This window comes from Mesocricetus auratus, unplaced genomic scaffold (assembly GCF_017639785.1).
Source record: "Mesocricetus auratus isolate SY011 unplaced genomic scaffold, BCM_Maur_2.0 Super-Scaffold_4256, whole genome shotgun sequence".
In the NCBI taxonomy this organism is placed as follows: Eukaryota; Metazoa; Chordata; class Mammalia; order Rodentia; family Cricetidae; genus Mesocricetus; species Mesocricetus auratus.
Window position 1 is genome coordinate 68,310,166 of NW_024429182.1, and position 12,322 is coordinate 68,322,487.

Genomic DNA, 12,322 nt, shown 5'->3' on the forward strand with positions numbered 1-12,322 from the left:
TTAGAGAAGAAAATGGAAAATACAAAGTTAATTCTCTATTAATAAAAACCAAGACATGCAAGTGCAGTTAAATCTGCTGATGGGGTGTGATTCAGGGTCTGTACTGAGTGATGCTATGTGATTTGAGATGCACAAGAAATATCTATGGCTCCTGCCTGGATGGGAACCGCAGTGAGTAAGTCCCCAGGCCTCAGGTGGTTCAGCACAGGCAAATGGATAGAACTAGAAGAAACCATCCTGAGCGAGGTAACCCAGTCACAAAAAGACAAACATGGTACGTACTCACTCATATATGAATTAGACACAGAGCAAAGGAGCACAAGCCTACAATCCACATGGCCAGAGAAGGTAGGAAACAAGGAGGACGCTACGAGAGACAGACATACACGGTCCCCCCAGAGAAAGGAAAAGGGACAAGATCTCCTGAGCTAATTGGGAACATGGGGTAGGGGAGAGGGAGTTAGAAGAAAGAGAAGGGAGAAGAGGAGGGGAGAGGAGGACAGGAGAGAGCAGGATGATCGAGTCAGGGGAAGAATAGAGGAGAGCAAGAAAAGAGATACCATAAGAGAGGGAGCCATTATAGGTTTAAAGAGAAATCTGGCACTGGGGAAATGTCCAGAGATCTACAAGGTTGACAACACCTAGTAATCTAAGCAATAGTAGAGAGACTTCCTTAAATGCCCTTCTCTGATAATGAGATTGATGACTACCTTATGTATCATCCTAGAGCCTTCATCCAGTGGCTGATGGAAGCAGAAGCAGACACCCACAGCTAAACACTGAGCTGAACTCTGGAATCCAGTAGCAGAAAGGGAGGGATGATGAGCAAAGGGGTCAAGACCAGGCTGGAGAAACCCACAGAAACAGCTGACCTGACCAAAGGGGAGCTCACAGACCCCAGACTGATAGCTGGGAAACCAGCATAGGACTGTTCCAGACCCCCTGAAGGAATATGTCCGTTTGGAGGTCTGGTTAATCTATGGGGCCTCTGGTAGTGGGTCAGTATTTATCCCTAGTACACGAATGGACTTGGGAGGCCACTCCACATAGAGGGATACTCTCTCAGCCTAGACACATGGGGGAGGGTCTAGGCCCTGCTCCAAATGATATGACAGACTTTGAAGATCCCCCATGGGGAGCAGAAAGGGGATGGGATAGGGGGTCAGTGGGGGGCAAGGGAGGAGAGGAGGGAGAGGGAACTGGGATTGACATGTAAAAGAAGTTTGTTTCTAATTTAAATATTAAAAAATGGAAAAAATAAACCAAAAATGAAATCTCTATGGTCCTGAGTTCTCCCATTCTAAAAGGCATTTTTGTTGAAATGCTGTTAAGCTACAGACCCTAACTCTCATGCCTATATTTGGCTTCTGGTGAATTCTCGGAAATAAGTACAAAAGTGTTTCCCATACTTAAAAAACTAATACATTATTCTTATCCAATTGCATTGACCGATAAACCCAATATGATATTCACTAGCAGAGGGCTAGTACACCTGTTTGCCTTGTTTTGTATGTGAATATCTTTTTTAAATTCAACATCTCTGTATATACCCTAGGCTACACTGAAACTCAACATCCTTCTAACTCAGCCTCCTGAGTACTAGAATTGTGTGTGTGTGTGTGTATGTGTGTGTGTGTGTGTGTGTGTGTGTGTGTATGACAATGCCTAGGTCAAACTCTTTTTTTACTTGAGTGGAAATGCTTTAAATATGTGCAAATTGTTCAAAATGTTCTCTGGCTCTTGCTCAGCCCACCTTCAAAGGGTGTCATGGTCCTGTAGCTTAGAATGGAGATATCTGGGGATGAACCCACTGCTACCAAATACCCAGCTTCTATCTGAGTGATCTGGGTATGAAGGAAGTTGACCTCTTCCCACACAATAGGTCCTGATACAAGCAGCTCTAGGAAAGTGCTCTCCTGCAGGACTGTGTCAAAGTCTTGCCCAGCCTTCTTTTGCCTTCAATCTGGCTGATACAGATGCACCATACTGCCTATCAAGCCTCAAGAAGTTTCTGCCATCTAAGAGTGTCCTGTAAGGCTACCAACACAGAGAAGAAGATGGATTTTCCCTGTATAGTTGTTAGAAAATAATAAGAGGTAGAATATGGCTAAGTGAGAATAAAGCCAGTCTCATTCTTGTGATGCCCACGTGCTTAAGGAAGAGAAATGCCTGGCCTACGGGCCATTTAGAATCCCAAGAAATTCTGGGCTGGCCAGATGCCTTGGTGTGGAGATTGCTCTTGCTCATGACCTAGGATCAAAGAATTCCATGGAGAAAAGGAAGTGATTTCCCTATAGAGTCTCAACTGTTCTGATGTGCTGCCAACATCTCTCACTGGGGAACTCAAAGAGGAAGGACAAGATCTGTTTTGTCCAGGGTGGAGAATCAGGGCTTCCATGGGAGCTTTCTATAACCTCAGAGGGAAGGAAATGACAAAGGTGCTGGTTAAGCAGACTGTGTCTTCCTCTCCAGGAACCAAATCCACAGTCAGCTGCCTAGGCTGCCCAAGGAGCAGTGTGAAACATGGGAACCATTTAGCTCTGAGAATAGTCAACAAACTCCTAGCAACAAGACCACCTTGGACCTTTTGGAGATACCTCTTCAGGATGATCCCCACTGACATCTCAGGGACATAGTCCAAGGCATATATGCCCATGCAGGCTTGAAGTCTTATTGATAAATTTCCCCTGGAACTTGGGACCCACATACTCTGCTTTCTGCCCATCTCCTGGATCAGAGGTGAGTCTTGGGTTCTGGGGATAATAACGTCACAAAATTACCACATAATACATGTTACCTTCTGTGGGTACTGTCGTAGTTTCTTCATAGATAACATCTGCAAAATGAGAAAGGAAGAAGTCATTGGATGTTGGTCCTCATTGGAATCTCAAAAGCTGGAGCTGGCATCTCAGATGCTAAAGCCTTCCATCACTAAAATTATGTGACTTTTCCTTGTAGAATCTGATACTGGCCTTTTGTTACTTTGACACTGAGATGTCACCAGGAGCATTTTTTTGTCCCTTACCCTGATTCATCTCCTCTGCTTCTACTCAATTCCAACTACCAGCCAGTTCACTCACAGCCCCAATGAAGGCACAAGATAGGAAACAGTCAGATGACATTTGAATTCAAAAGGCATTTGGCTGTTTCTGTAGTTCAAACACAACCTCTCATTATAAACATTGCCATCACTAAAATATTCCCGAGAAGGTGGCCCCAACCAGAAAAAGAGGGGACTTCCAGATATTATTCCAGAATGGCAGAATAAGCCTGCTTACAAAATGGCCACTTGAAGGAACACACTACCTCAGGCACAATTCTCAGGTGGGGTTTGGATCACCATAGTCACACAATGCTTGTTGTGATGTGTGCACAGTCCCGGTGGTCACAAAACCACTGCCTATCGATTGCCAAACTAGCAAATCCTCTTGGGGATACACAGTGGACTGATTTACTGGGTGGTTTCTTTGTAGATTTAAAGGATGCCTTGGTATTTTAATTGTTACCAGCATCATATAATCAATGAGATATCACGTCTTGGAAGCCGGGCGGTGGTGGCGCACACCTTTAATCCCAGCACTCAGGAGGCAGAGGCAGGTGGATCTCTGTGAGTTCGAGACCAGCCTGGTCTACCAAGCGAGTTCCAGGACAGGCTCCAAAACAATACAGAGAAACCCTGTCTTGAAAAAAAATGAGATATCATGTCTTGGGATTTGTTTGGTTGGTTCAGGGAGAATTTGTCATCCCCCTGTTAGTGTGTTTCTTTATTGTAATTTAATACCCAATAAAGAGAACATATTGGCTACTCTTTGCTTTGAATTTGGTTTGGACATTTAGGTAAAGGACCAGCAGTTGCCTCATGAGCTACTGCCTTTAAAGAAAGAGAAACTGCCCTTTAGGTCAAGGATGATCTTGATGCCACCCATCAGAGTGGTGGAATCAGAGAGCTCTGATGAGATAAAGCCTGTCTACACCACTTCCCAGCCTGTGACACTCTGAGCCTCAGTGTCTTCATCTATGAAGAGAGACTGGTATATGCAGCCTCTAATTAAGGCATGACGTCAATTAAGGCATGACACACAGCAAAGCAAGTAAGCAGCCACGTGCTGTGCACATACAAGCACACATGCACACGCACACACAGAAGCATGGTGTTGCCTAAGCGTGTGCATGCAATGGCTAGAAGCAAGCGCGGCGCTACCTGAACACACGACTCCAGCGTCTTCCCTGTGGCCACAGTCATGGTTGTACCACCCATCATGCTGACAGCTGGACAGGTAGGGTTCCTGCCCTGAGCAGTACACAGCTCCCATGAGAATGTCCCCTGAGCCCTGACCAAAGCGGGCCCCTCCAGGTGCTGACACAGAATGGCCACAGCCGAGCTGCCGACAGACGACATCTGCATCCTGGGTATCCCAGCTGTCATCACACACGGTGCCCCAGTAGCCTTGGTACAGGACCTCCACCCGGCCCTGACACCGGTGATCGCCATTCACAAGCCTCAGAGGTAAACCTGCATTGACACAGCGGGAACTACTCTCTTGGCATGCTGTGCCCTGCACCGGCACAACGGTGTTCTGACTTCCAGCGCCATATTACTTGCCATTCCTGCCCTGGGCCCTAAATAGTACCTTCTTCATAGTCTCCCCACTCTGTTGTACCCCACATTCTCTGAAAACTTCCCAGACAAGGGACCCTTAAAGTCACCACTTTAAGCCTAATTTAACCCCAACAGTCCAAGTGCAGAACTCTAGACCCACATTCCATCAGCTTCCAGGATATCCATGTCTATAACTCTAAATTCAGTCTTCATCCTCCATTGTGATCCATGATGCCACCCTGTGCCAGTGTGCTGGGAATGTGAACATCAAGTTACATGCCGCTCTCTTTCCACCTCTCCACCCAGCTCTCACCACTATCCTCCTGACCCCACCCTGCTCTGGGACCTCTCCATCCAACTCTGCCTCTGCCCAGGTCTTATCTAATGCTTGCTGATCAGTGCCCCAGCCAGACTGTCTGAAGGCATGCTTCAAGCCCATTGCTATCTTAAGGGCTCACCTCTGTTCCCTGATTGGTCCTTGAATTTCATCCTCACAAAGTACATGCATATTTTAGTTACTTCCATGCCCAAAGTGCTTCAGCATTTGCCAGGAATGATGGCATACACCTTTAATCCCAGCACTTGGGTGGCAGGACCAGGTAGATTTCTGCTGGCTGAAGTTTAGTATTGTCTACATAAGGAGTTCCAGTTCAGCCAGGGATACATAGTGAGATACTCTCTCTCTCTCTCTCTCTCTCTCTCTCTCTCTCTCTCTCTCTCTCTCTCTCTCTCTCTCTCTCTCTCTCTCTCTCTCTCTCTATCACACACACACACACAGAGAGACAGACAGACAGACAGAGAGAGAGAGAGAGAGAGAGAGAGAGAGAGAGAGAGAGAGAGAGAGCTGGGGTTCTCACCATGTAGCTCTGACTGAACTAGAATTCCTTATGTAAACAATATTTAACTTGAACTTGCAGGAAACTACCTGGTTCTGTCTTCAGAGTGCTGGGATTAAAGGTGTATGTCATCATTCTTGGCAAATGCTAAAGCACTTTGAGCATGGAAGTAACTAAAATATATATATACTTTGTCAGGATGAAATTCAAGGACCAACCAAGGAACAGAGGTGAGTCCTTAGGACAGCAATGTACACACCTAATTGGGGGGAAAATGGTCTGATGTAGTCTGTCCTGGGTTCTAATTCTGCCTTCCCATTTTCAGCCACAGAATTGTAGACATGCGAGTATTGACAAATTATCTTAGTATGTCTTTTTTTCCCATTTACGAAATGGGATTAATGATACTTACTTCAAAACGTTGGGAAGATTTCATGATAATAGCCCATATTATCTGTATTATCTGAGCATGGATTATGTGAGATATTTTAATTGTTGAAAGATTTGTTTTATATTTAATTATGTGCATGGGTATGTGTCTGTGTGCACATCAGTACAGGTACCCATAGAGGCCAGAAAAGGGTGTCAGAGCCTCTCGGGTTGGAGTTGTAGATGGTTATAAACTGCAAAATCTGGGTGCTTAAAACTATTCTGGGCAGTGGTGGTGGAAGCCTTTAATCCCAGCACTCTGCAGACAGAGCTAGGGGGTCTCTGTGAGTTTAAAGTCAGCCTGGTCTACAGAGCAAGTTTCAGGACAGCCAGAGCTACACAGAGAAACTCCGTCTCAAGAAAAAGAAGGAGGAGGAGGAAGAGGAGGAGGAGGAGGAAGAGGAGGAGGAGGAGAAGAAGAAGAGGAGGAGGAGGAGGAAGAGGAAGAAGAAGAGGAAGAGGAGGAGGAGGAAGAGGAGGAGGAGGAAGAGAAGAAGGAGGAAGAGGAGAAGGAGGGCACAACCTGGGTCTTCTACAAGAACAGTGTGTGCTCTTAATGACTGGTCATCTCTCCAGCCTCTACTTTAAATTTTGTTGAGTTCTTTCATACATGAAAATGATTTGGGTTGGAGTACAAAACAAGTTATCTGGCTTCTGGTGGTATTTACCTTTGCAAGAATGGCTATCATTATACAAAGGAAGAAACAGTGATTTTTTCCAACTAGCTTTTCTGATACTAGGCTAAAGCCAATTTCACCCATCAAGTGACTGAGGAGCAGGAAAAGGAAGGAAAGGGAAGGACAGGGATTGGTGGAGTATGCCCAGCTGCTTCACACCTGTCTCTCATCTTGACTCCATCCCTGAATTCTGTGCCCAAAGTTGCAGTTGGATCCCATCAGACAGCAGCAGCAGGGTTGGCCATCTTGTGAGTTAGCTCCACTGTCAACTTAGCACAACTGAGTCATTTGAAAGAGTCTCAAGTGCTGGGTTTGTCTAAGTCACATTTGCTTATGGCCATGTCTGTGGGAAATTGTCTTGGCAGATAATTGAGGGGGACTGCCAGCCCACTGCCCTGGGCATGTGAGCCGTGCTGTATAAAAAATGCTAGCTAAGCATGAACCAGAAAGCCAGTAAGCAGGGTTTCTCCATGGCCTCTGCATCAGTTCTTTCTTCCAGGTTCCTGCCTCGTGATCCTGCCCTAGTTTCACTGGACGATGGACTAAAACCTGTAAGCCAAATAAATGCTTCCTCCTCCAAGTTGCTTATGGTCAGTGTTTTATCACAGCAACAGAAAGCAAACTAGACCCCCAACCCAATGAGTAGCCTGAAGTCAGAGACTAAGGGCAAAGGAGAAGGACTTACCATTAAATGTTGGGTCTAGATTCGGCCAACCTTAAGAAAGATAAAACTCAGTTTAGAAAAGGATCCACTGTTTAGGAATAGTCTACTGGTTACAAAATTAGCCTCAACTGCACTGTCCATTCCTGCTGGGCAGAGGGGGTGGGGGATTTGTGGTTCAGTCTTGGCTATGTGCACTGCCCAAGGTCTTGATCAAAATGGTGTTTTGTAAAAAGATATAAAAGAAAGTGGGTTGGAGATAAAGTATGCATCATTTCAGATATGATAAAGAAGAATTGGGCATGGTTGCACACTCCTGGAATCCCAGAACTCTGGACCTAGGCTACATGGGCCTTAAAAGTAAATAAATAGATAATCAAGCAAAATATGTGCCTACTTTCTTGTTGTTTTGAAGTCTTAGCAAACTAATGGCCTTACAACCTTGCTAATACTCAAGTCTTATTAGTCTTGGGCCAAGCAGTTTTCCCAAAGTATGGAGGAAGGAGGTTATCCTTTCATATCATCTTCCAAAGCACATATCCCAAAGCTACTCTGGGTCTCCAAGTCAGATTCTCTAGAGGGAAGGACATGAATCCCGAGACCTGCTCTCATATATTCTATTAGATTGTGACAAACACTGAAATTTGAGGCAAGGGCAACATCAGATTGAGACTGTGACTGTATTACCACATGACTCTTTATGTCCTAGCTGGCAGAAGTTTCTGTTGTCATTACAAGTCTAGATGGGACCCAGAATATTTAATGAAACCTCATATCATTCACTACCATTTAGTGAGGCAGTGATTATTATGGCACAGAGGGAAACTCTAAACTGATACAAGCCCATCTTTTCAAAGTACTTACCAGATGTGGCATACCTTGAGGGAGAAACTGTAAGGGAATAAAAACAAATTCAGATGTGTGTTTCACCCACAGGGATCCTGGAAAAACCTACCTGGGAAGCAATAGCACCAATTCTTACACATTGATCAACCAGGAACACCCGAGGTCAAGTTCACCAACCCCTGAACAGAAAGCTTTTACATCTCTGCTGTATGGGCTTCCCCAAAGCCAAACATCTAACATTGAGGTTCCATTTTCCTTGGTCAAAAGAGCAAACAGTCTTAGTAGATTCCAATCAGCACTTTGTATCAATGGATTCCTTTACAGATTTTTCCCACAGGCAGTGAGAAAGAAACACGGGTGTCTGTACTAAGCATACAGAGACGTCCATTCTTGTCCTCCTCCTAGGAGCAATGCGACACAGCAATGACTAACACAGCCTTGATATTCTATCAGGTGCTATGTCTGGGGATGACTGAAGGATGCAGGAGGACATGTGTATGTCACACACCAGTTTATATAAAGACTTGAGGATGAGGGGTGGGTATGAGAACAAGGGAGTTCTTAGAGCCATCCTCCTATGGAGATCAAAAGATAACTGCTCAGAATGTAGCTAATATTGTTCCTGGGCTAGCATATGTGTATATGTCTGTATGTGTATGCATTTATTATGGTAACAGCAGGTTTGCTCAGGTCTGGCAGGAGGTATGAGGTGGGACTGCTCATAGTTGCATCCTCTGACCTGCTTGTTGAAATACATCCTTGTGAGCTAGGCACCCTGTTAGGCTCTTGGTACATGTGCCAAACTTGGCATTAAATGAGTGAGGTGTGTTCCCTACCCTCCAGAGACTTCCAGCATAGTTAAGCCCCTGAAGACATCAGCAGACAGTCTTGTACGGGGGACAAGTGATGTAGAGATGTGGTTGAAGAATATGAATAGTCACTGGATGACATACAGTGTATGTGTGTGACAGTGTGTAATGTCCATATCTGTCTCTATGTGTCTGTCTAGAATTGTATTTGTCAGTGTGTCGTGTGTGTGTAAGTGTGTGTGTGTGTGATGTGCAACAATTTGTCTCTGTGTCATATCTGTCTATGATATACTTGTTTGCATGTGAGAATATATGGCTATGTGTTTCTGTGTCTGTATTTCTCTGTATGTTTCTGTCCATGCAAGTATCTATGTATGTATGGTTTTATCTCTCTCTGTGTGTGTATGTATGTGTCATGTGTGTGTGTGTGTGTGTGTGTGTGTTTCTAAGTATATTGAGTATAAATCAGGAAAGGTCTTCTAGAGGGACAATGTCCTGGTCTTTAGAAAGAGCAGTTACAACAAGCTGGTAAAGGAGAGGGCAAAATAGACTGGCTCTGGAGACCAGAGCACTGACTGTACCTACAGGTGGCGCTGTTGGGGTGTGGACGGTAGCAAGCATGGCTTTGTACAGTGAGTGAACTGCAGAACCCTTTATGGTAAGGACAATAAATAAAACCAGGAGGTATCCCCGCACTTGTGGGGCTGAGGCTAAGGAATTAGTACTTGAAGGCCAGCAGCCAGGGTCATGCAGACAGACATGTCTCAGTGAAACAAGCAATGTAGAAAACAGCAAGAACATGGAGGAGCTGAAATACAAACAGATGTCAGCCTGCAGTGGCAGAGACACAAAGATACAGGAGACAGTGTGGGACCATGAGGTGCCAGCCTGCAGCTGGAGTCAGTATCATGGTGAAGCCTCAGGCCCCCCAAGTTTAACAGCATTCAGCAGTGGGGTTCTATATGCCCAGTGGTGTGTTCATTCAGCGATGATGACATTGAAAAGGGATAGCTGTAACATCCCAGGGCCCTAATGTCAGCAACTCAGAGAAGCCTCCCCAATCAGACCACTCTCGGTGCCTGGAAGGCCTCGTTCACATTTCCCCTGCCTTTCCAAGGAGGTAGGCTAAGTACAAATGAGGAATCTGCCAGGAATGCATTCATAAGCAGCTCCCTCGTTCCATAAAAACATGACTGTGCAGAAATGGGAACAAAGGAGGTGGAATTTAAAAGGTGTTTTGTTTGAATGTTTGTTTTTGTTTTGTTTTAGCTAATTTTAGGTTTAAAAGAACACAGGAACAATCCCACCGAGTTCCCATAGGTCACTTACTCTCTCCCCCTGCCCAACTATAGCAGCTGCATCTCACGGTGCATTTGTCACAACTGACAACCCAGTGCAGTGCCCTCCTTCTGACTCCTGGCTGAGTCTTATTTGGATTATTGCCAAATCTCCTCTTCTGGGAGATATTCCGAGATCCATACTACCCTAAAGAAGTCACATTAATACACAACATTAGGGAAATGCCTAGAATAGGACACAGACCATACTGAGGCTTATTCCACCTGATAGCCCTTCCTGGGTGACCTTACTCCTTGATATGCCTTTGTATAACAAAGAACATTGCCCCATTTGCAAATGAGTAAACTGAGGTCAGTGCAGCAGTTAGGCTGTGGCACCACAGCTGTCCCACAGGTGTTCTTGGCTGTGCCACTGAGCGGCAGAGGTGCCACAGCGTGAGCTGTGCACCCGACTTTGTACAAAGACAGCACTGAGATCACCCATGCAGCAGATTCAGCCCCCTCTGCTCCCTGCCTGGGGAGGCCATGGCTTCACCCACCATAGCTGCTACTGAGATGCCAACACACCAGGTTCTACTCCAGGCTCAACGTCTGACTCAGCTGCCAGATAGCTGAACTCCTAAGCCTTAGTGTCCCCCAGATGATGATTCCTAACTTTGGGATGTTACCAGGCTTGAGTTAGAGAAGCTCATGTGGAAGAGGGTCAGCTCCGCTCTGTATGTTGAAGCCACAAGCTTGCATGAACATGCATGCATGCATGCACATATGAATGGCTGTACATAAGCATACATGTAGCATCACGTTAAAGGGCCAAAATCCCCAGCCTCATACTGTTACTGCCTTTGTTTCTTTGTGGCTAGAACAAGGACATTACTTTTCTGTTCTCCAGGTCTGTAGTGATTCCAGGTCACTGGGCAGGGACAGAGTCACTCTGTCACCCTGAAAGCTGTCTCTGCCTCCCATTTCACACTCTCCAAGAAGACAGCCTGTCAAGTCCTAGGCTGTCTCGGTCTAGAAGCCCTTGGTCAGTGGTGCAAGCCTGAGGATTTAGTCTTCGGATGATGCTATCATGAAAGTTACCCCAAATGAGTCTTTATCTTCAGCAGACCCTCACCCAGCCTGGAGAGACTGATCGCTATGGAATTCATCTGGCTATCTAGCAAAAACATGAAATCTAGCCGAAAGTGACATCAAAGGAGGGGGGAAAGGGGGAGGGTATGTGAAGAAGAAATAAAGGAAGGAAGGGAAGGAGAACAAGGGAAGCTACAAGAATGGAGACAAAGGAGGGAAGGAAGGAAGGAAGGAAGGAAGGAAGGAAGGAAGGAAGAAAGGAAGGAAGGACTATGAGGACATGAAGAGATAAGATAACCAGGAATGGGGAAGGTAGGGGAGGAGAGAGAGACAGAAAAGAGAGATGGGCACAGACAGACAGACAGAAGACAAACAGACAGAGAGCAGACAGAGAGTGGGGGAGGGAGGGAGGGAGAGAGAGAGAGAGAGAGAGAGAGAGAGAGTAGACAGGCTTGTCCTCTGTGAGATGACAGTAACACAACCATGCCAAGGACTGGCCAGTTAAGTCTTCCTTGCTCCTAATTTGACACTCTGAAAACATGAAGCAGTGCTGGAGTGACTGAGTGCATGTAAGTGACTAACACAGTGACACCATCCTGTCAGTCACTTGACCAAGCATTGCTTGACAAATATTGATCACAGAGCCAGACATGCAAGAGAGAAGGCACGTGCAGAACGTTGTCAGAGGACCGTCTCTGTCCGTTTTCACAGCACACTGCCTGTGTATTTAGCAAGGGCTAAGGCCTCCTTCTAACGCCAAAAGCCTTTCCAGAGCCTGGGGACTTGTAAGCAGAGGCAGTCATTCCCTTCATTGAGTGACTCCCTGAAAACATCAACAGAGCAGCGGCTTTTTCTCACTGTCACCATTTGTACCTCTGAGAGCACTGCTACATACTTGCAAGAATTTATACTTATTAGCAAATAACCTCCTTGAGATGGACAGTCACACAGCCATGGACAGACTCATCCAACCCGCCAGGACCTAGGTTTGCATGAATATAAGTAATGAGATAGAATACCTGTACAAAGAATTGAACCCCATAAAAGACATATTTCGAAGATGACCGTGGAGATCCCCATCGTGCAGCTTCCTCT

At 45.7% G+C, this 12,322-nt stretch overlaps 1 protein-coding gene across 6 annotated transcripts in view; it reads right to left on the reverse strand.

Moving 5' to 3' along the window:
* Positions 1-12,322, reverse strand: part of Dmbt1 (deleted in malignant brain tumors 1) — a 44,253-nt gene extending 31,931 nt beyond the window's left edge. For all 6 annotated transcript variants that reach the window (XM_040752861.1, XM_040752855.1, XM_040752837.1 and 3 more), the window contains exons 1-5: positions 12,247-12,322; positions 8,068-8,094; positions 7,228-7,257; positions 4,202-4,513; positions 2,798-2,836 (exon numbers count right to left, since the gene is read on the reverse strand). In XM_040752861.1, coding sequence (XP_040608795.1) covers positions 2,798-2,836; positions 4,202-4,513; positions 7,228-7,257; positions 8,068-8,094; positions 12,247-12,307 — 469 coding nt within the window. In that variant the 5' untranslated portion in view covers positions 12,308-12,322. The remainder of the gene's footprint in view (positions 1-2,797; positions 2,837-4,201; positions 4,514-7,227; positions 7,258-8,067; positions 8,095-12,246) is intronic.